This window comes from Argopecten irradians, chromosome 6, assembly GCF_041381155.1.
Source record: "Argopecten irradians isolate NY chromosome 6, Ai_NY, whole genome shotgun sequence".
NCBI lineage: Eukaryota > Metazoa > Mollusca > Bivalvia > Pectinida > Pectinidae > Argopecten > Argopecten irradians.
This window is the reverse complement of record NC_091139.1, coordinates 31,913,340-31,936,820: the sequence shown is the minus strand read 5'-3', so window position 1 is coordinate 31,936,820 and position 23,481 is coordinate 31,913,340. Positions and strand designations below refer to the sequence as shown.

Below are 23,481 nucleotides of genomic sequence, written 5' to 3'. Positions count from 1 at the left end.
TTTACTTTAGAAGTCTTTGTGTTCCCTAATCAGTGTTTTGGACAGATTAGCATGCTTTCTGGACAACAATAAAGGATTTCTTTACCCCACATTGTACAATACAGTGATTACAGAAATCTGATTCCTGACTTCTTAAGACGATTGTTAGAGTGCATACAATATGGGAAGGTCAAAGTTTGACTTCTATTAGCAAGTTATGATGATTCATTTATTAATCAAGTTATTCTCAGACAGTAGTTTTGACAGTTGTTTAATTAATGCATATACCTAAACCAGAATCCTGTTAAGAATTTGGTAATTGTAAATGTAAATTGAATGTGGTAATTTTATTAGGTGGCAAAGGTTATAAGCTTACTACATGGTATAGATAATACACTAACCTGTGTAGATGGCCACCAGCCTCTAGAATATCATAATAATCACTAAAGTTATGCGATATATGTATGGATATGTTCCTAAGTTTTCATCTAGGGGGAGATTACCTAGTTATAGTACTAAAATTCTTCTGAGAAAATGTTATCAATAACTTAGGATCAGGTGGTCAGTCTACAGCCATCACTTCCTCAAAAATTTGAAAATAAATGTATATTCTATCAAAGCAGGTCTATGTTATGTAAATAATTTCACAATAGTCGACTTCTGTAGAACAGCTTATTTTCACGGTGATTAAGTTTCCCTTTTTGAGATGCTATCAACTTATTCACAGCGATATAATTCCACGATTTCTAGTCATATTGCTCTACTTTTCCTGTGCCTAGAAAATATTTAATCAGTTGTGAAATAGGGGAAAATAATATGTAAGAGAAAATTGGTGGTTTTATAATATTGTTGGAAAAGATTGCTTGATTTTGCAATGAGTCATCGTTAAATGCATTTATTTTTCAAGTTACTTGAAATGTTTTTTTGGGTTGTTGGTCGGGGTTTTTTTCTTTTTTTTTCTAAACAATGTTATCATTTGAGTGATAAAATGTTAAAAATTATAAAACCTACAATTGTTGTTTCATTTATTAAAAAATATACATACAGTCAAATCTGCCTTAACGACCACTTCTGTATAAAAATCACCTGTTAAAGATGCTCCACCTCCGACAGAGCATAAATTATATTCTTCATTTGAACAATAATGGGTGTTTAATTGTGTATATATATGTCTAATTAACACAAAAAAATAATATGAAATAATTTCTTTTGGCTTTGGTGCATGCGCAATCAATACTTCATTCCATATAGGATATAGAGGCACGGAATTTTTTTTGGATGCAAATAATTATTTTTGATATTTTTAACTTGAAGTATGATCAGAACTTTTAACTTTTCAATGGTGGTATTGGTGTAAAGTAAGTAACTTTTGTAACTGAAGAAAAATATCAAATCGTCTGATCCTGTTTTTGATAGTGAAAAAACACCATTTGTCAGCAGTGGAGCATCTTTAGATAAGACCACTTTCTGAGGGTCCTAAATTGTCAATTTTTACATAACTTGCTCTGTGTATATAGACCTTTTATCTATAAGGACTTATCATTTCTTGTACCCTTGGGTGGTCTTTATAGACAGGTTTGACTCTGTACATTAACCCTGATTATATACAGTCAAACCTCGATGTATCGAAGTTCAAGGGACCATCAGAAAAACTTCGAAACATCGAGACTTCGAATTATTTGTGGTTGAAATTAGACTGATGTTTTTTTTAACATGACCAACTGTGGTAGTTGTGTACATGTCGTCTCCGTTCCATAAACTTTATAATTATTCGACATTGTATTTACCACAAGCAAAACAATTAAATTTTTATTTGAATCATCAAGTGTCAGTTACCTATGATTCTATAACAAATGGTCCATGAAAAAAGTTTGATACATCGAGAACTTCGATTCATAGAACTTTGATTCATACATGGGTTAGTTAGTAATGTTATATAGTGAAGAAATTCGGGACCAGACAAAAAGTTCGATACAGCGAGAAATTTGATTCATCGGAGTTCGAATCATCGAGGTTTGACTGTAGTTTGTTGGGAAAAGCAAATTGAATAAGAAGAAAAGTTGCATAAAAAGTCTTGAATTTGAAAATACAGTCAAACCTGTCTACAAAGACATCATAGCCAGGTGGTCTGTGTATAGACAGTTTAAAGTGTATAGAAATTGGTAATTTAGGACACTAGAGAGGTGGTCATATTAAAGAGGTGGTCTTTATACAGAGGTAGTCACTAAGACAGGTTTTACTGCTGAGTTAATAAAGGGGAAGTTATATACCGTACATATATATGCCCTACTTCATGGATTAAAAATGTTTTAAAATTGTAAATTATGTATAAACAATTGTTTCATTGAAAACAATGATTTTTCTATGGGTGCTAGTTACATTGAATATGGTAGCTTGCCTGGTCGGATGGTTTACATCATGGTCAATATATATAGCTTGCAACCATTCAAGTGTCTTAGGAAATAATAAGATGTCATGTTTTATTTGCCAGTGCATGAGACAATACCTACAAGTGATGATAGTGGAAGGAAACATCATGGCTATAACTTGTCCTGACGCCGCCTGTAAAAAACAAGGTCGCCTACAGCCATCAGAGGTAGGATTGTCACAGCATTAAGAAACCAAGGTTACATGAATAATTGGCTTAAGAGCCTTATATATATACTTGAACATAATCTTCAGTGAAAGGTCAAGTGAAAATCAAATTAATGATTAAACTTGTATGTTTAGTTAAGATTAAATGATGTCGGCCATGTCCAGGATAATGTTGTACTTGACATCGGTATGTGCTACATTAAAAGCAGTTAGAAACTTGCCCCTATGTACATTTAAGGATTGAATCTTGCTTTGGTCGATTTCATGGGGTGATGAATTGAGTTGCTCTTGAAATAAATTGAATGAAATTTGTTCTATGATTCGTTGTTTTAATGGTTGTTGCATTTGTTGTACCACAAGACAGTATGGAAATATCAAATTTAATATGTACGTTTTAGGGATACTCTGAAAGCTCCGAACCACTATATAAACTATCTGTGAACATTTCATGCTATACATTATACAAGCTTATGGAATTGGTGTATGCTTTGTACTGTCATGCTGGATAATGGCTGTGGTATTTACATCAGGACACCCATTCTCATAATGCTGTGATTTAGCTGTCATTGATTTTAAACCTAAACCTATAACTTTCTCTCTTGAAATAATAAAAGCAGAAACTCTATTATTAACTCCAGAAAAATCTAGCGACATAGCAGTAATGATCAATACTTGATACAACATTAGGAAACAGCAAAGATCTAAGTGTTGGAGAGATCTAGTGAAGATTATTAAAGTAATAAGACCAAGTCATCCCAGATTTCAAGATAGAAATCAATAATCTGTTGTACATTGTATTAGCAAAAAATATACCCAACAATCAGTTTAATATTGATGATATTCAGACCTAAGTGTTTGCCTTCTGCATTTCCCCTATCAGGTTCCATAGAAGCAATATCAATATGTTTTGTACTGTTGAGTTTTCAGTTGTCCCCATCCCTAACGTCAGTGGATGTAACCTCCAGTACATTAGCTTTTATCAAATGTCATTTAGTCTATGTTTACTTTTTTCAGATTGCAAATTTAGTGGAAGCCAAACTGTTTGATCGCTATAAACGATTACGACACCAAAGAGGTATGTCGGCCATATTGATTGATTTTCTGTTTTTAAAAGCAATTAGATATCTACCTGTAGCCTTACAAAAAAAACTTCAATATGCGGTATATTAATCTGCACATACATATATGTACATAGTCAAACGTAATCATTGTCAGTGGATTCAATCTATACAGACAAAACCGTTATGCCATGATGCAGTGTCCATTAGTCCGTCTATCTGTCTGTCAACATTTCCTTTAAATCACTATTCATCATTTAGTTCTACATGGATTGTGACCACATTTGGCCAGAATTGGAGGAAAATCTGACCTATCTGGGGCAGGTGGGACAAGGCCTAGTAGGGGCAACGGTGATAAATCATTTAAATCGCTACTACAATAGTCATAGATTTCAAAGATTAGATGCATGGATTGTAAGCAAATTTGGCCAGAATTATCCTTGGAGGAAGGGGAACAGAGTTTGTATAAATCTTGGCTCTGACTCCACTGGAGCAGTAAGAGTAGGGCCCAACAGGATAATTAAAAGTAAATAGGTAGTTAGAATCCTTGGGAAATAACACTGAACCTGTAATAAGAACAATTCTTGGTATAACAAATTAGCTGAGCGATACAGGCAGTTTGGGCCTCTTGTTATAAATCCAATTTTAGCTTATGGACTTTTAGTTTTTTGAAGGCTTAATTATAAATTATCAGTGTTAATCCTTCTAATTTGGTCTTACTTTTCACAAATTGCTCCTTTATTTTCAATCTCTTCACTGCCTGGGCATTTATTGGGTCGAATACGGTAGTTACATCCCTAGAGGGAACACAATGGAAGGTCAACAGTTTAAAAATGAAAAGTAATCAATATAGTCATCTATTATCCTACAAGTGATGAGCTGATCAGGGCACCACTTATTTATCATTGGTAAATAATTCTTGTTAGCAATATCTGTTTTATAATTGATGTATTGAAATCCTGTTGTCCCTATATATCATGTCAAATCAGAACAAAGTCAATATGGTCAGAAGGTGCTGAAAAGTGGAATGTTCTTAGAATGTTTGACAGTCTAAACATTGCATTATTCAGTTTTGAGAATCATATTAAAAGAGTAAAAATAGATTAAAATAACAAAGGGATGACAAGAAAAAAATCCATGCAATTGGTTCCCCTTTAATTACATTTATTATATGTACCTCTTTAAACCATATTTATACTCCCTGCAACAATGCAAAGTCCTCCTAAATTACTTGACAGAATTTGGTAAAATTTGGTACACAGAAACCTGGCATAAAGGGGAGTTGGGTTTACTTTACAGGGATCTTCAATGTTCCCTATTAATGGAGTTATCACTAAATTTGTGCAGCAGGGGGTATTAGTCGTCCACTCTGGCGACAGTTCTAATTTGTATCAAATTGACACATGACACATTCAGAAAAAATATACAATACAACATGAATCTTTCTCTTTAGAACATACATAGGCTGGTGATAAGACTACAAAGAGCATTATACATTAGCTAATTATAACAATAACAAATAATTTAATTGATATTTCTAATTTTGTGCATGAGGGGGGTGGAGGGGGCCAAGATGTCATTGTGTTCCAGGTAAAAATGTGTGTTATTTGGAAGGACAAAGATGTATAGTTGGAAAGAAATTTTAATTGAAATTCAAAATTGCATTAATTAACTGTTTAATGATTATCTAATGATAAAATAACCCTAAATACATGGGGAATCATACTTTGATGAAATGCATAAAATAGGTTTACAATTCATGTCAGAAATTAATTTGTCAAAAACTTGCACAAGTTGTCTCCTTCCAGGTAAGCTGACTCTTTAATGATATTTTCCATTTTAGAGGTAGATTTAGACCCAAACCGAACTTTCTGTCCAGAGGCTGGATGTGAGACAGTGTGCCATGTGTGTAGCACGTCCAGCGGAGAAAGTACAAAACCCATCGCTGTAGACTGTCCGACGGTAAGTATCGCCTCGTGGAAGTGCGATAAGCTGTGATCATGGTAGTATCTGCTAGCTGATAAAACAAGCTATCTAATTTTATCATAGTTCGAATTTTAATTGAATGATCAAGTGGGATGGTAGTTATCCCCCGCTTTCTCCGAAAGGGGGAATATTAATTTGGGTTTGTCCGTCTGTCTGTAACACTTCCTTTCCGTGCAATAACTGTAACAAATGTAAACCAATTTTCTTCAAACTTGGTGACAAGATTAAATGCCTTGAGGGCTCGGCCAAGTTTGATCGCGACTGTCGATGGACCTTATTTTGCGGAGTTATGGCCCTTTGAATTACTAAAAACATCATTTTCTGCTATTTCCGTGCAATAAATTTAACAATTGTAAACTGATTTTCTTCAAATTTATTAACAAGGTTAAATGCCTTAAGGACTCGGCCAAGTTCGATCGTGACTTTCAACGAACAGTATTTAGCGGAGTTATGGCCCTTTGCTTAAATAAAAAAAAATGTCAGTTTCTGCCACTTTCATACAATAACTGTAATAAATATTAACCGATTTCCTTCAAACTTGGTAATAAGGTTGAATGCTGTAAGTGCCTGGCCAGGTTCGATCAACTCTTTCAGCGGATGTTATTTATCAGAGTTATGGCCCTTTAAGTTACTACAAATGTCATTTTTCTGTAGTGTCTGTTTAATAACTAACAAATGACAAAACAAATATTGTTAAAACTTTGTAGCAAAGTTAAAAGCCAAGTTTGATCACCACTTCTGGCAGATCTTAATAAGCAGAGTTATGGCCTTTGATTTAATAAAAAAGAGTCATTTTCTGCCACTTCCATACAATAACTGTAATAAATATTAGCCGAGTTTCTTCAAACTTGATAATAAAGTTAAATGTTTTAAGGGCTCGGCCAAATTGATCACCTTTTTGAGACGGACCTTATTTAGTAGAGTTACGGCCCTTTGATTTAATTTTTCATGTTTCAACCAAGGTTAAACCTAACCTCAATAATGTTTACCTACAATACGTCCTGAAAGCGGGGGATGGAAATTCCACAATTTTGTTTGTTAAGCCATGTGTTATCTTTCACCTAGCTGGTTGGGGTTCGATTCCCAGGCACAGATGTGAAAAGGTCAGGTGTCACCTACCCAAACATGTAGGTTTTCTCCAGGAACTCTGGTTTCCTCCCACTCTAAGAAGCTTTGTTGTTTATCAAAAGTGATTTTGCTTTGTATTCAATGTAAAATGAAAAGTTTATGAAAGATTCAAAGATGATACACTGCTGATGAATGGTATTTTTTTCTGTATCAAAAACTGGAGCAAGCAAATTAGCATTTTTCTTCAGTTACAAAAGTTACTTGATTTAAACCATTATCATCATTAAAAATTTTGAGCTTGTTATTTTACTTCAAGATAAAATTATTAAAAGTAAGTAATTGTATCTTGGAAAAAAAGTCCATGGCACTATGTCCTATATGAAATGAAGTACTGATTGTGCATCGAGCAAAAGCAAAACAAGTTATCGTATATTATTTTTTGTGTTAATAAGACTTACGTTTACATAAGTAAGCACAAATTATTATACAAACGATGAATATTGTATATGCTCTGTCAATGGTGTAGCATCTTTAAACAGAGTTCTTAATTTTCACCATTACTTTGTTCTTGTAGTGTGGGCTAAAGTTCTGCTCCATTTGTAAATCTGGGTGGCATACAACAAAAACATGTGATGAGATGATGCTGACTGGACGACTAGAGGATGCTGGGTAAGTGGGGCACTAGAGGATGCTTGGTAAGTGGGGGACACTAGAGGATGCTGGGTAGGTTGGCCACTAGAAGATGCTAGGTAAGTGAGGGACACTTGAGGATGCTGGGTAAGTGGGGCACTAGAGAATGCTGGGTAATGCAAACTAGAGGATGCTGGGTAAGTGGGGCACTAAAGGATGCTGGGTAAGTGGGGGACACTAGAGGATGCTTGTTTGGCCACTAGAGGATGTAGCCCGAGATACTCTGCCCCTAACACCAGACTTAGACATTATGACAGATAGATATCTCGTTTAAGGCCGGAGCGCACTAGTTCTTGAAAATTTGGAATTAGCCGACACCGTTTGGTATCGAACCAGGTCATCTCCGATTCAGCCCTCTTACATAACATTACCACCGATACGCGTCACTTACCTTGGTCTTTTTAACAAATAAATAATTTGTCTACCATTCCATTTTATCATGCATACACGTTATATTATGTCAATACAGTAGTTTCTTTTCTGCATCTTTAATTTCCCTCCTCGTCATTATCGTTTTCCAATAGTATCCATGTCTCCTGTAATCTCGACGAATTGCTATATTTTGGTAGATAAATGAATCTTTTGCTGAAAAAAACAAGATAAGTGGCACTTCTCGGTGGTCAGTCTGAACAGGAGATAGCCTTGCCCGATACCAAACAGTGTCGACGAATTCCACAGTGTCGACGAATTCCACCTTTTCATGTACTAGTGCACTCCTGCCCTAAACCAGACATTGATCTGTCATAATGTCTAAGTCTGGTGTTGGGGCCAGAGTATCTTTGGCTATAGAGGATGCTGGGTAAGTGGGGCACACTAGAGGATGCTGGGTAAGTGAGGCACTAGAAGATGCTGGATGAGTGGGGCACTAGAGGATGCTAGATGAGTGGGGCACTAGAGGATGCTGGATGAGTGGGGAACTAAAGGATGCTGGGTAAGTGGGGCACTTAAGGATGATGAAAGGATGCTGTGTTAGTTGGGCACTAGAGGATGCTGGGTAAGTGAGGCAATAGAGGATGCCGAGTAAGTGGGGTACTAGAAGATGATGGATTAGTGGGGAAAAAAGGATGCTGGGTAAGTGGGGAACTAGAGGATGCTGTGTAAGTGGGGCAATTTACAGTTGTTCATGCCTTATCAATCAATAGTCAAAACCCTTTTCCTGAGGTTTTGGGACCAATCCGATGAACCATTTCACCAGGCTGAGGGGAAAGAGTTTTGAATGTTAACTGATATGGTATGAAACAACTGTTTTGTTACCTGAACCGTAATCACAGCTTCTGACAAGAAGACTTTCATCGAAAGAATATTTGGGTCCAGCGCACCAGTGATTGATAATGATGTCAACAATTTAGCACATACAAAAGATATTTCACTGATCAACAGTCTAACTATTGAATGGTCATTTTGTATGTTTATAAGTGTTTTCAAGAAATTTCACATGAAAAAGATCAAAATTACATAAATATCTATATTTATACAGAGAGTCAGGTAACATTAGACGATGCTTGGTAGTTTAAAATTAAAGGTTGTATAGTACAAATTGGAATACTTTATGCTGATTTGTCTCTTTTTTAAGTTTTCAGTGAAACTGAAATAAAAAGTTGACTTGTTTACACAAAACCAAGGGAGATGTACTTAAAGCTGAATTGTTTGGAGTAGCATGTACATGTATATTTTGTTTTACAGAATTCCGTACAGTAGTGCTGAGGATGCCTGTATCAAACGTTGTCCAGTCTGTCACGTGCCGATCGAGAGGAATGATGGCTGTGCACAAATGATGTGCAAGAGATGCAAACATGTGTTTTGTTGGTACTGTTTGGCATCACTCGATGTAAGAACATAATTTCATTAATCTCTTGATTATTCAGTTAAAACATATATCATTTTCGCTCTGCAATTATGTCAAAGAGATTTAAAGTGTTTCTCTTAATCTCATGTCCGTTCCGTCCCATTGAAATTGCTTATTCTTTGTACATAGAACCCATGATAATACAGACGTTGTTGATCCAGAACCTAACAATCCAGACAGAAAATGTCAGGGAGCAATTGCATTACTGACTTAGTAGACAGAAGTTGGCAGTCTGGCAAATTCTCAATCCAGACAGTTTTGACTGGAGACGCATGTGTCCAGATTAACAAGGATTCACTGTACTTCCTTAGAATGATAAAATAAATATGTTCGATACCTCATAGGAAATCTGCTTTCCTCTAATTTGAATACTGTTTTTAAAATTGTAAATTCCATGAATAAACTTTACAAGCTACATAATTTCGTTGTGACTTTGTGATATATCGTTGGTTATAAGCCAGATGTTTATTTTGTAGGATGACTTTTTACTGAGACACTACGACAAAGGACCGTGTAAAAATAAGTTAGGACACTCTAGGGCCTCTGTTATTTGGCACAGAACACAGGTGAGTTCCAACTACAGGTATTTTTAGCTCACCTGGCCCGAAGGGCCGGTGAGCTTATGTCATGGTGCGGCGTCCGTCGTCCGTCAGCGTCCGTCGTCCGTCTGTCCGTCAACATTTCCTTTAAATCGCTACTAGTCATAGAGTTCTGCATGGATTGTAACCAAATTTGGCCACAAACATCCTTGGGGGAAGGGGAACAGAACTTGTATAAATTTTGGCTCTGACCCCCCGGGGGCAGGAGGGGTGGGGCCCAATAGGGAAAATAAAGGTAAATCCTATAAATTGCTTCTTGTCCTGGAGTTCTGCATGGATTGTAACCAAATTTAGCCAAAAACATCCTTGGGGGAAGGGGAACAGAACTTGTATAAATTTTGGTTCTGACCCCCTGGGGGCAGGAGGGACGGGGCCCAATAGGGGGAATAGAGGTAAATCCTATTAAATTGCTACTTGACCTAGAGTTCTGCATGGATTGTGACCAAATTTAGCCACAAACATCCTTGGGGGAAGGGGAACAGAACTTGTATAAATTTTGGCTCTGACCCCCCGGGGGGCAGGAGGGGCGGGGCCCAATAGGGGAAATAGAGGTAATCTTATAAATCGCTACTTATCCTAGAGTTCTACATGGATTGTAACCAAATATGATCAGAAACATCCTTGGGGGAAGGGGAACAGAACTTGTATAAATTTTGGCTCTGATCCCCTGGGGGCAAGAGAGGTGGGGCCCAATAGGGGAAATAGAGGTAAATCCTATAAATCGCTACTTGTCCTAGAGTTCTGCATGGATTGTAACCAAATTTGGCCAGAAATGCATCCTTGGGGGAAGGAGAACAGAAAATTGTATAAATTTTGGCTCTGACCCCCCGGGGGCAGGAGGGGCGGGGCCCCATAGGGGAAATAGAGGTAAATCCTATAAATCGCTAATAGTCATATAGTTCTGCTTGGATTTTAACTAAATTTGGCCCAGAAACATCCTTGGGGTTAACAGAATTTGTATAAATTTTGGCTTTGACCCCCTGGAGCAAAAAGAGTGGGGCCCAATAGGGGAATTAGAGGTAAATATTCAAATTCCTTCAGAAAAGAAACAATGAACTTGTATTCAGAACATTCCTAGGCATTACAAACCAGGTGAGTGATACAGGCCCTCTGGGCCTCTTGTTTTACACTAAAGTTTGAAAATAGAAACAGACCTGTACTTTTTGGCTCCATATTGTATCCCCAACCCTTTTGTTGGTAACTTACCAAATCACATCATCGGTGACCCACGGATGATTGCACTACACTACGCTACACTTATCACCTGTAAGACAGCTCGATCTCAGAGCACCGCTTCAATGACGTCGCTCTATAAAAAGAAACCAATCATCATAAAATATGATAACTCTTCAGGTTTGGAGGGAGAATATTTATGGATATCAATGTTGTTTAAGTACAGCTTCTGTGAAGCGTATGTTACCTCCAATCTCATTGGCTAAAAAGTTGGCAGTAAAATCTGTCAGGGACCAATCAGATGGCACTTGACGAAAGCGGTGCTCCGAGATTGAGCTGTCCTACGGGTGATAAGTGTAGCGTAGTGTAGTGCAATCAATTGTGGGTCACTGACAATGACCAAATCATTGTGAAGAAAGATATGAAAAATTTAGACTTTGAATGTATTCAAAAAATTAGATTGACCTCTTATATAACATGAACTATTTATAGAAACTTTTTTTTAAGAGATTGCATTGGAATTATATATTATGTATGCAAATTAGCTGTACACAATACTTTTAACTCAATTGTTCGATTTGTTTATAATATTACTGCGTTTAATGAAATAAAAAAAAATTTATTCCAATTGTTCTAAAAGTTAACCAGGAAATGTTCTCCACACAAAATAAATTAATATCTTCTTGTCCATGAAGATAATAAAAAAAATGAAAATTGGTAGCTTCTTGTCCATGAAAACAATTCTTAAATACAAATGAAAAAAATATATATATATCCTTCTAAATTAGTACATTAGTTCGATCAATCTCAATCAAAAATTCATATTGTGATATACTATTCTCAATCAAAAATTCATATTGTGATATACTGTTAATGTTAACTGTTTTTGTATTTCAGGTTGTTGGTATTTTCGCGGGGTTTGGTGTCCTATTACTGGTTGCCTCCCCTTTCTTGCTGTTAGCTGCACCGTGTATACTCTGCTGCAAGTGTAAGATCTGTAAATGCTGCGAAGACGACGACGAACCTCAGCCACCTTTATGACATTCCAGCAGGACGTCGCTATGGCAATCAAGACATTCCAGTGACATGTTGCCATGGTAACCTATTGAAGCTATTGGCTGATGCTCAAGAAAGAAATCCAAAGAGTTGACTCTTAGTTTGAGTATCCTGTGGACAGATACTCCGATTAGAAAATGTGATAATGACTGAAGGAGGTCGATATAATGTGATATAAAGGTTAGATTACCAATGTATCATGTATGAGTAGATACATATTCATGCATTTTACATATTTAAATTACATATATTATTTTTTCAGACTGAGAATGTAAGATCATAATGTTGTTATTGATAAATCTTGTTGTTCTCTAGTATCTTAATGTACCTTATATGTGTTCTGATTTAACAATCCTTGGTGATTTTATTTTGATAAATAAGAGGAAAATATATACCCGGGGTACCAAGCTTGATTGTTCAGGTTTTGTTTAGGATTATTGCCATAGAATTCATTTTATAAATTCCTTTAAAGAAAAAGAGACCTTGTCTGACATGGATAGGTTTTTTTGTTTTAGTTTTATGTCCTACACAGGCAATATTTGACGTGGTTATTTTTTTCATATGAATTTCATAAAAATTTCTTGTGAATTTCACTTTTTTGCCTCATTTCAATGAAATTCACATGAAACTCATGTGAAGGAATATGGCTTGTATATAAACAGCCAGGACCCAGATGTCACCATATCAAAGCAGTACTATATCTAAGGAAAAAATCTTAGTTATTAGGAACTATTATTTCTTATTTGATAGCCCGATACACTGTATTAATGAAAATTCACAATACATTTGTATATGTATCAAAAAAAAAAGTTATTATTAGTAGGGTACAGACTAGGGTACAACAGTTTTGTTTAATTTATACATATTATAAAAATATGTTTCATTACTGAAATATGTATTTGTGTGTACATATAAGTATTTGTTTAATCTGACATGATATTTTAGTGCTGATATGTTTTGTTGACACACTGTCAAACCTTACTGTGATAAATCAAAGTTAAATGAATAAATTTTACTAGATTCCACATCAGTAGATTAAATTGTCTAAATATCTTTCATACCGTTCGCAACATTCTCATCTTATGATCTGTAATATCTCATGTTGGTAAAACCATTAAAAGTAGGGAGGGGGAAAAAAGAAATGGAAAAAGTCATGATCTCTGAATAAATATCAAATATTATATAAATACATTAATGTACGTTTATAGTTATTGTAAAACCATCTTAATTATAAACACCATCTAAGGGACAAAGAAAACAGTCTCTAAGCTAAGTGGCCTTCATACACTGATAAAATTGCATTGAAATTGACCACTTTGAACCAAAACAAATGGATCTTATTAAGCAGATAAACATTGTAAATGATAAATATTATTTAACAAACGGAAATCAGTTTTATGAAATATTCACTTCAGGAAATAACTTTTGTAAAACATTCAATTCAAAGTGACATCAATGATACAAGTTAATAGAGTGATATCATTGGAAAAATATAAGGAAAGCTTAACATATAAAAAACAATTTATTGTATGCCTGATGTTTAGAATTCAAATTTTTAAATAGTTATTTTTCTGAAATTATCCTTTGCTGTTATCAAATTTTAGTATGCTGCTTATTGGAAGTAAAGTTTTGATTATGTGTGAAGTATTCTGACATGTTTTTGCCATTATGAGAAAAAATGTCCTTGTGAATCCTTTTTGCTTTTTATAAAAAAAATTACACCATATTAGTTTATAGAATGGTTATAATTGTGTTGCTCGGGTCAATCCTGATGCTCATTTTTTGGCTTACTTCAGAACTAGTTGACTTTACTGGCGCTTGAAGACTTTTATTATCAAAGACCTACAGTAAACTATTAAAATCTCTTACATTGATATACAAATCACTCAAGATTCATCACATTGGGACCACTATGAGCTATCACTGTGTTCTATTTATCCTTAACAATCTCCACATAGAGTAGTTTTGATAAAACAATTCACATACCAGAGTTTTATTGGTACATATTGTTTACAGACTAATATTTGATGTACCACTTACAAGTATTTGTAAAAGTATCACCTCTTTTATATATCTGATAATGTTTCAATTTACTGATGTTTATGATAAAAACCAGGCAGTTCAATCTGTGACACGTTGTAAGATATTAAACTACCTGGTGGTTATTACTGGGTAGAACTGCTCTGGCACAGTCTTAGTTTGACTTTGGTTTCACTATCTAAATACAAAGTTGTGTTAAAAGTTCCACATGCATGACTGAGGAAATGTTATCTAAATAAGTGCAGTTGCACAAGAGACAGTAATTATAACATACAATTAAAAAAAAATCAGTCCTTTATCAGAATTGTATAGACTGTTCAATGTTGGATATTCACTCGGATCGCTTTGTTTTTACATGTATTACAAGTTATCAAAATTGGAAACGTTTATTCCATGGTAAAATAATTTATTAATAATTATTATAGTATATGTCATTTACTTGTAAGTATGAAACCATTGTAATAGTATTTAATGTTTAAAAATTATATTAAAAAATACAGTTTTTTAAATTATTATACAAATCAATATCTCCATAAATTTGCATTATTTTTAAACACTTTTTGAGAAGGTGAACTACACATTTAAAAGGTCACATTCCAGCTATAAATATCCGATATGAATTTGTAAATTACCGACAATGGAGTTCAATATGAGCATTGTCAGTTGCATTTTTGTTGTTTCCATCTTAGCAGATTTCTCGTTCCATTTCTGAGAATGGAGAATGGAGCTATGTATTCTATACAGGAAATAGTATGGTTACTTTGGAGGTTAATCCGGTTATCTTTACTTGAAATAGGTGGAATATCTTTCAACAACTAGAACTTCCTATAAAAACACAAACAAAAAACACACTTTTCTATATTAGTGTTACAGTTGATCAGAAGGAAATAAGGTATTGTTTTGACAAAAAATGTAAAATATTGAAGTTATTGTGTTATTAATGTTTTATTGTAAAAAAGTTAAGGTTTGTTTAATTCTTTTCAGATTCATGTTTGAAAGATATTCTTTTATCATAATATAATTTCATTTAATTCATTTATCAGACTGATATGCTGAAGTAATCTTTCTCATTCAAAACATCATGATGGTAGTTCCTATGTTACCTAATACATAAATATGTGTATTGTGATTCCCGGATTAGACTTTATAGCTTACCAAATGTCAGATTTCAGCATTCATAGGTCCATAATGTAAGACTGTGTTTGTTTTGATTTGTCAGATTTTTATATTCATTTCATTGTGATAAGACAAACAAGAAAAAAATGTTTTTGGTTTTTTTTAATTATGACAGTATTGTTTAGTGTAAGAATATATATTTTGTACTTTTCAGTGATGACTGTGGTTCAGATTATTGTGATATGATCATCCTGTCTCAGATAGTGCTTTCATGCTAGTCTTTAGTCACCTGAGTAGCTATATGTATTTATTTGTATCGTGTGTTATCTTATTATTTATTGACACAACAGCCTGTGCGCTGTTCATAGACATTTTATTTATGTAACTAACTAGATAAGATTCTGCTACATAAATAAATCTCCACTTTTATTTAACTCATTCATTGAAATATATTACATTCAAGTGAACTGCATGCATTCAGCCTTTTATATGCTGCAATCATGAGGGTTCTATTAAACTATCTGGTATTCTATCTGCCTATTACAAAGTTATCTCCCTTGTGTGAAGGACAACAATTGTGACGTCATTATTTTGAGAGTACATTTGCAGTCTCATGTCGTTTGAAAAAATATGAGGTTACGCTCCAAAAACACATGTACATCACAATCAATGCCTACTCACAAGGGCAGATGTAGAGTACGATATTTGATGTTAGCAGCATACATTGATATGTGCATGTCATGTATGTGTATTTTGCAGATCAGAATTTATAATTCCTTCCGACAATCCCTAAGTTTATGTTCATTTTGTCAAGAAAGCCAAAGAACCATTACAGAACATGTTTATACATTTTACTGAAAATCAGAAAGTAGCTACCTCTACTTATATTGGACATGTATGGCTTTTAACTTATTTACCCCTAAAATTTCAAGATGGAGTCTTCCAGTCTTAAAACATGAATGAGTTAACAGTTATGTAGTCCTATAACAATGTACTTCGGTAAATATGTAGATTCTTTTTTTTAACATTAACATTATAATACTTTCAGGCCATGAATATGGATTTTGAACATTACTGTACTCTTCAGTTACAAAATGATTTATTAAATTCTGACGATTTTACTTGGTGAAATTTTAAACCAATTTACAGTATGAATTTGAAAACAATTACCGAAATTAGAACTATTTATTCAGTATTTAAAGCATAAGAGAAAAAATACAGATGCAAAGTACACTGGTGCTGTAAGATAACACAAGAATTTACGGTTAAAATGGTGTAACATATTAACGATAGTGTTGTGGGATAGCATTTATGTAGCCAGAGCGCCTCCCGCGATTTACCTGTGGATTTGGGGCGACTAGTATCTCGAATCTAAAAATTAGCCACTTTGTGGTCGGTTAGTGTGTTAGCGTTTATCGTCTACACGTTTACTCAGAATTTTCTCGCTGGTGTTACAAATCAATCGGATTGACGGTAAGGAAACTTCATAATATTTATCATTCGCAGTTGGGGTGGTCAGGGAGTGTAACAGTTATGTCGTCCTATACAATGTACATCGTGTAAACTATGTCGATTCAGTTTTTTTAACATTAATCATTATAATACCTTTCAGGGCCATTGATATGATTTTGAACATTACTGTGTCTCTTCAGTTTTACAAAATGATTTTCAATTCTGACGATTGTACATTGGTGGGAATAATTTGATAAAACCTATTTAACACGTAATCAAAAAGAAATGTTTGATTTTCATGTTTTGGCTTAAGACATGTAAATGTACTTGGTATATAATCTGTTTTAGAAACTCCGGAGATCAAGATAAGATACCCAGGCTTTTGATTTCTTTCTTTTTAGCATCAACCAGATTCTGGGAATCTTGCATTTCCCAGTTTGGCTGGTCTCCTTCTGCAACAAGCGTGGGGATACAGATGTGATTTGAAAGTATTAAAGCCAAAAAACACTGAAGTAACAAGGGATCACTGGCTTAATGCAATCTGTTTCCTTGGTAATGTTGACAACAACTTAAGTGTTGTTAAGTGATCATAGTTTCAAAGCAAAATATTCAATATTTTATTCTGATGATATCAGAGTTATTTTGTTGTAAACAGATTCTCTGAAAGTTATTTATCTTCATTTTAACCATTGCTTACTTTTGTCAGCAAATTATCAATAAAATTGTGTGAATAAAAAATAAAATCTTATAATTCTTTACTTAAAAATTTACTATGTAAAAATTGTCTCATCTCAAGTGTAGTGGGTTTTTCTATCCCCCGCTTTCACCAAAATGTAAGATATTAATTTGGGTGTCCATCCTTTTATCTGTCTGTAACACTTGGTTTCCGTGCAATACCGGTAACTGCCACAAATCTTAAGCTAATATTATTATGGTAACTAGGTCACATGGTTAAATGTGCCAAGGGCCTGGATGAGTTTGATTGGCACTTTCATCCTTTCATCAGATCCCATTTGGCAGCGTTACAGCCTTTGATTAACGAAAAACCACATTTTCTGCTGTTCTCGAAACTTGTTTAGAGTTACCAAACGTATCGGGGCCTTTCCCATGTTTGATCGAGATTGGACCCTATTTGGCATAGTTATTGTCTTTTGATTAACGAAAAACACCATTTCAGCTGTTTCCGTTCAATAATTCCCACATATATTACCAGATTTTCTCGAAACATGGTAACATGTAAATGTTTTGGCGGGGCCTTTGATTAACGATTTCGTCAAACAACTCTTGTGGTCTGTTGTTATTCGCAGAATTTTCAAAGATCTCCAGGTAATGTTTTTGGTCGCCAGATATGTAGATAAAGTGGTTTATGATGCTTTATCCCTTATTCTTGATTTATCAAAAGAAATGTCTAGTGATCATCACATCTATTTATTACATATTACCCTCTTAATATTGTATTATTCTTTCGGTCATATAAATGAGCAAACAAAATGAAAAAATGAACTTTGCCAAATGACTTCAGGTTGTTGCCAATTTGGTTATGTCATCACAATATTAAATGGGAATGAGGATTATGTATGGTTTGTGCCTTTTTGCTCCAAATCTTTCAAAATTTTGAACACCTTTTTAATGAAATTATTATATGAATTTCAAATACATCCTAGAGTTCACTTTATATTTTTCTAAAAACTTTGATATTTTCTTAAATAATACTTTGGGATAGATTAATGGCCAATTGGTTATTCAACCTCTAGTTTTCACTTTGCTTCATTGGAATAAAATATCGTAACCTCTACCTCTACTTTTAATCCATCCCCACGATGACCAAGTTATACCTTGTAGTCTTGTACATACCCCCATCTGTTTAGGAGTCAAATGCATATAAATATTACTGGCCTGATTTCCCGAAACAAACTTTATTCAGAAATTAAGTTTCATATTAGTTACATAATGAGGAAAACTTTGTCTTCACTTTTCTTTCGAGAAATCGGGTCAGTTCTCTTTCACACGAGTTTGCTTATAGTTAACCAGAAACACAAAATTAATATATTTAATTTATTACATGGTCATAAATATATAATACAATGAGGATGTTACTAAAATGATCATACTGCACACATAAAACTTTCATGATCATAAAAATAATTATTCATTGTCATAGAAACACTAAAATACTCACTAATACAAAACTAAGCATTTACTATAATAGAACTATTAAAACACTGATAATTCAACTAAACATTTACTATCGTAGAATTATTAAAATATTCATACTCGCTATCATAAAATTTCATTCATAATCATAAAACTTTCACAACCATTTCATTTTCTCATTCAAATGTTTAAAATGCATACCCCATAAAAACTCAAATTCATTCATACAAAGCACATAAAATTATTCAAAGGCACATACAAACATAATTCAATGGATTAAATTAAAAACATTATCGAGGTAAAATATCTTATTATGAGTATGGCTCTTAATTGCACAAAGTTCTGGGCAGTGTCATAGCTTGAGATCACATTTGAGTTTAGCATCACATTTTTAGAAGTCTTCTTCCAATGAGAATGAATGGCTTCCTGAAGATCCACCGCTCATAACTCCCATCTTCTGATACTCTCCTACACGCTTCTCAAAGAAATTTGTCTTTCCTTCCAATGAGATCTGCTCCATGAAGTCAAATGGGTTTTCGACATTGTACAGCTGAAAAAAATGAAACAGTAAAGTCCACTTTTTATGAATATATTCATTGATTGGTTGTTCCATAAACAGTGCAATTTCTAAAGATTTACAAAATTAACATTTAGTGAACAAATCTTCAGAAAATGACATACTAGGCATCAGAAAAATAACATGTCCACTCCTCCAACATACAATTTTAAGAAAACGTTATTCATAATTTTTCTAAAAACATCTTTCACTAGGAGCATATAGCAGGCCTAAACAAACTTTTGAAGGAAAATAAAAGGAGACAACTAACTTTGATTTTCACAATACTTAAATTTTAAAAGCACACACGCAGGCTAGCATGAATGAACCATTATATTAATTAAAAATCATAATTATGAAGTTACCTTTTCACACTTCAACTCTACCAGTAAGCGGTCGGCCACAAACTCGATGTATTGCCTCATCAGCACACAGTTCATGCCGATCAAGTTGACTGGGAGGGCGTCTGTAAGGAACTCCTGTTCAATGGTGACGGCATCGGCAATGATTTCCCGCACTCGTTCTTGTGACGGTTTATTTGCCAAGTGGTTGAACATCAGACAGGCAAAGTCACAGTGTAGACCCTTAGAAATACATAAAAATACCATTTAATACCTACTATCACACAAGACTGAATAGCATGCTGCAAATTATCTTGATAATCCTTTCTGCTAAATCCAATTTGTTAGTAACAATTGTTCAAAAACATCTAAGAGTGAACTTTTCACTTTTTAGACATAGTGGACTGAGTAGGAACTTTAAGGGTAAATTCTCAATCTTGTATAAAATTTCAATCATACCTCATCCCTGCTGATAAGCTCGTTGCTGAATGTAAGTCCAGGCATGATTCCTCTCTTCTTGAGCCAAAAGATGGCAGCAAAACTACCAGAAAAGAAGATTCCTTCTACAGCTGCAAAGGCTACAACCCTCTCACCATAGTCGGAGTCCTGGTCGCCAATCCATCGCAGAGCCCAGTCAGCCTTCTTTTTAACGCATGGCATTGTTTCAATGGCATTGAATAGGTAATCCCTGGAAAGAAGAAGAAAACACTAACTTAAATGAATCATTTTTAATATTGAACCCAAATAGAAATACAATCCAAAATGATCCAAGGGAGACTACAAGTATCAAAATCCTTGGCATAGCATTTCAATGTTTGTCCAGAGCTTACATAAACAATTAATTTGCACCGTCTTGTTTCTTTGAATAATTTGTTTACCTCTGAACAGGATCCTTGATATAGGTGTCGATAAGCAAACTGTACATTTCAGAATGAATATTTTCCATAGCGATTTGGAATCCATAGAAACATCTAGCTTCTGTTGCTTGGACTTCTTTGCTGAATCTTTCAACCTACAACACAGGATACAAAATTTTCTAATAATGTAACAATACCTTCAAACATTTTCTTTAATTCAATGAAACTTCTATTACTGTCTGATTTTAAATTGATCTGCGCATGCAGAGAATGTAAAATTAATTCTTGCACAAACCTAGAAAACTAATATGAATTCATAAAATCCATAAATATGACATATTAATTCAAAAGGTAAAACATTATCCATACCACCAACTATTACAAGTTTATTTACAATATTTAATGTCTGCAAAACCTACCAAGTTCTCATTGACAATTCCATCACTTGCAGCAAAGAAAGCAAGTACATGCGAGATGAAATGTTTCTCGTCGTCCTTCAGATTTTCCCAGTGGTTCATATCTTTTGACAAATCGACCTCCTCTGCAGTCCAGAAGGAAGCTTCTGCCTTTTTGTACATCTTCCAGATGTCATGGTACTCGATGGGGAACACCACAAATCGACGAGGGTTGTCTTTTAGGAGTGGTTCTTCTTTCATAACCCTCCTCCTTTGTGTTGGTTTAATTACTGGTTTGATTGGCTACAATAACAAGTTGATCTTCATTTAAAGTTATTTAATTCATCAAAAATTGATTTTTTTCCACTGTAACATCAATTTGAAGAGATCCAACTTGACCAGATTTGATCATTTCCTAAAATCACAAGAAATTAATCATAATAATGACAAGCATGTCAATTATCTTACCTCGCTTACTGGCTTTGTCATGATGTTCTGTAAAGATAAGACAATTCATTGATCAGTTCAAACATATAACTAGTATAAAAAACATAACTTAAAGGTTTGAAAGGCATATTCAAGTTAGGAGTTAACTATATTTTGGGGGAATTTTGCTTAAATTAGATAAATTTACATTGGGAATAGGACCCGTTATCATCCCCAAAAAGCCTCGCATGATCAATACAATTTTTATCAAAACAACCTTGCATTTGCAACAGCTAAGACAAAAAATGATAACTGTTATTAATTTAACTTTTGAAAAGAAGCTCTGAAGATAATATGAAAAGTATAAAAGGCCGAATTACCTGTTTTTGACTGTCTCCCAAAACTTTTGGCTTGAGACCATCTGGTGCCTGGAAATGAAATTATATTTATGAAATTTTTACCCTTTAATTAATCATCAAAAGACAACATTGAATTTAAAATGTTACACCTGTTACACCAGAACCAGTAACATATGTAATATATGTTTCTGCCAGAAGTGAAAAAATATACGTATCCGACCTACTATACCTTTCGGCCGGATACGAATTGGTCCCCATGTACCGTAGTGTGAAAAGCACTGCCTCCGAAAATCACTCTGGCACAGTTTTCTATACTTTTCTGTAGGTTTCCGATTATTTTATGCGTATACATATATGCATGCATTCACATATTATTTTTGTCCAAAAAAAATCATAACGACCAATTCTTGATTTCTACCGTACCGCTTGCATGTAGAAATTGATATTTTAATTTAATTAGTTCAAATTTTATTCCCAACAGGTAAGGCGCATATTAACAAGTACCGCTTGCATGACGTCAAATTCACAATTTGTAGACTTGTCATATATATTCCTTTCATAAAGACCTTCATATGTGTATTGTGTAAAACAATAATGCCTCGATGAGAATTTGATATTTTAATTTAATTAGTTCAATTTTATTCCCTAGTAGGTAAGCGATATTAACAAGTACGATAAAATGCAAAGAAACGTTTTATAATGGTTTGCATAGTAATAGGCACCAGTTGTAGCTCTACAGACGACACCATTTTCTGTCTTAAAATCTTTTGAGCTACAGTATTGCAGCTAGTTATTGTTATGTTTCTGAAATAAAAACGTATTCCCGCCATATCCAGTTATGTAAATCCAAGTTACTATCAAACAAAAGAATTTCAATGGGGTTAGTTGGAACCAATAACAAAGAAAAACATACAAAAAGGCAATTTTCTTCACTTGATGAACACCATTGCAAATATCTTAAAGCATTTTGCAAATGATTACTTGTTTGAAAAGCATAACTAACTCCGCCAATTTTATTGAAACTGTTTCGAGTGTAAAGTTTTAATGTTAAAGCGCAAAATTTATTTCCTACATCACCAAATTCAATTACTGCATTGAGAAATAAATATTTATTGTGTTACGATAATTGTTTAAACTATCTTCAAAATATGAGCATAGGAATCATGTTACACAACATTTCCGATGAGACGCGCCTTACGTAAACATTCTAGCAACTTTTGGCGCGATGCTTTGTGTATCAACATTTCTCAAAGGAAAAACAATTTCGAATAAAAAAATAAAACAGAAACCAAATTTGGTATTAAGATTAATTACAAAATTGTTCTTTCTCAAAAAAAAAAGAAAAATTTGTTTGTTTTCAAAACGCGCCATTTTTATCAGAACAAAAAACACTCACCTTATTTTCGTCGTTCAGATTCATTTTGTTCATAAGAGCAGTAGTTGACATTTGGGTAGTTCTAGGAGAATTTGCAGACAACATGTTTAAATAATTACTGATATTAACTTAAAAACTTAAAGGATAAAGCGATGTAAAACTCAATTGTAAAAAATCCGTCTGCACCAGTTTGCCAATTCGCGAGCTAATGACAATTTGTACGGGAAACTCCTTCATAATGTCGCGCTCGTTTGTGAATCAACCAATCAGTGGCGAGGATCTTGTAGAACGGCAATGATTGGTCAGAATGGAATCGCCGATGGGGATAGCAGGGTTCGACGAAAGTTATACCTTTTGAAA

At 34.1% G+C, this 23,481-nt stretch overlaps 2 protein-coding genes across 3 annotated transcripts in view; one reads left to right on the top strand and one right to left on the bottom strand.

Annotated features, from left to right (window-relative positions):
- LOC138325657 (probable E3 ubiquitin-protein ligase RNF144A-A) overlaps window positions 1-15,640 on the top strand; it is a 38,100-nt gene extending 22,460 nt beyond the window's left edge. For both annotated transcript variants that reach the window (XM_069271461.1, XM_069271460.1), the window contains exons 4-10: window positions 2,471-2,575; window positions 3,589-3,649; window positions 5,476-5,594; window positions 7,261-7,355; window positions 9,060-9,204; window positions 9,699-9,788; window positions 11,892-15,640. In XM_069271461.1, coding sequence (XP_069127562.1) covers window positions 2,471-2,575; window positions 3,589-3,649; window positions 5,476-5,594; window positions 7,261-7,355; window positions 9,060-9,204; window positions 9,699-9,788; window positions 11,892-12,035 — 759 coding nt within the window. In that variant the 3' untranslated portion in view covers window positions 12,036-15,640. The remainder of the gene's footprint in view (window positions 1-2,470; window positions 2,576-3,588; window positions 3,650-5,475; window positions 5,595-7,260; window positions 7,356-9,059; window positions 9,205-9,698; window positions 9,789-11,891) is intronic.
- Window positions 15,641-18,558: 2,918 nt separating this feature from the next.
- LOC138325656 (ribonucleoside-diphosphate reductase small chain-like) lies at window positions 18,559-23,350 on the bottom strand. The gene is made up of 8 exons (XM_069271459.1): window positions 23,143-23,350; window positions 21,768-21,815; window positions 21,430-21,456; window positions 20,986-21,264; window positions 20,588-20,721; window positions 20,169-20,397; window positions 19,734-19,952; window positions 18,559-19,362 (listed from the first exon to the last, which is right to left on the bottom strand). The coding sequence occupies exons 1-8, from the start codon at window positions 23,224-23,226 to the stop codon at window positions 19,204-19,206; spliced, it is 1,179 nt and encodes a 392-aa protein (XP_069127560.1). The 5' UTR covers window positions 23,227-23,350; the 3' UTR covers window positions 18,559-19,203.
- Window positions 23,351-23,481: the final 131 nt, after the last annotated feature.

Bases quoted from the DNA above. Each gene is read 5' to 3' on its own strand.
- LOC138325656 (XM_069271459.1), bottom strand. From the start codon at position 23,226: ATGTTGTCTGCAAATTCTCCTAGAACTACCCAAATGTCAACTACTGCT. The intron at 20,722-20,985 runs GTAGGTTTTGCA...CCTGTGTTGTAG, and splicing joins GAATTGTCAATGAGAACTTG to GTTGAAAGATTCAGCAAAGA. The intron at 20,398-20,587 runs GTAAACAAATTA...TCTTCTTTCCAG, and splicing joins ATCAAGGATCCTGTTCAGAG to GGATTACCTATTCAATGCCA.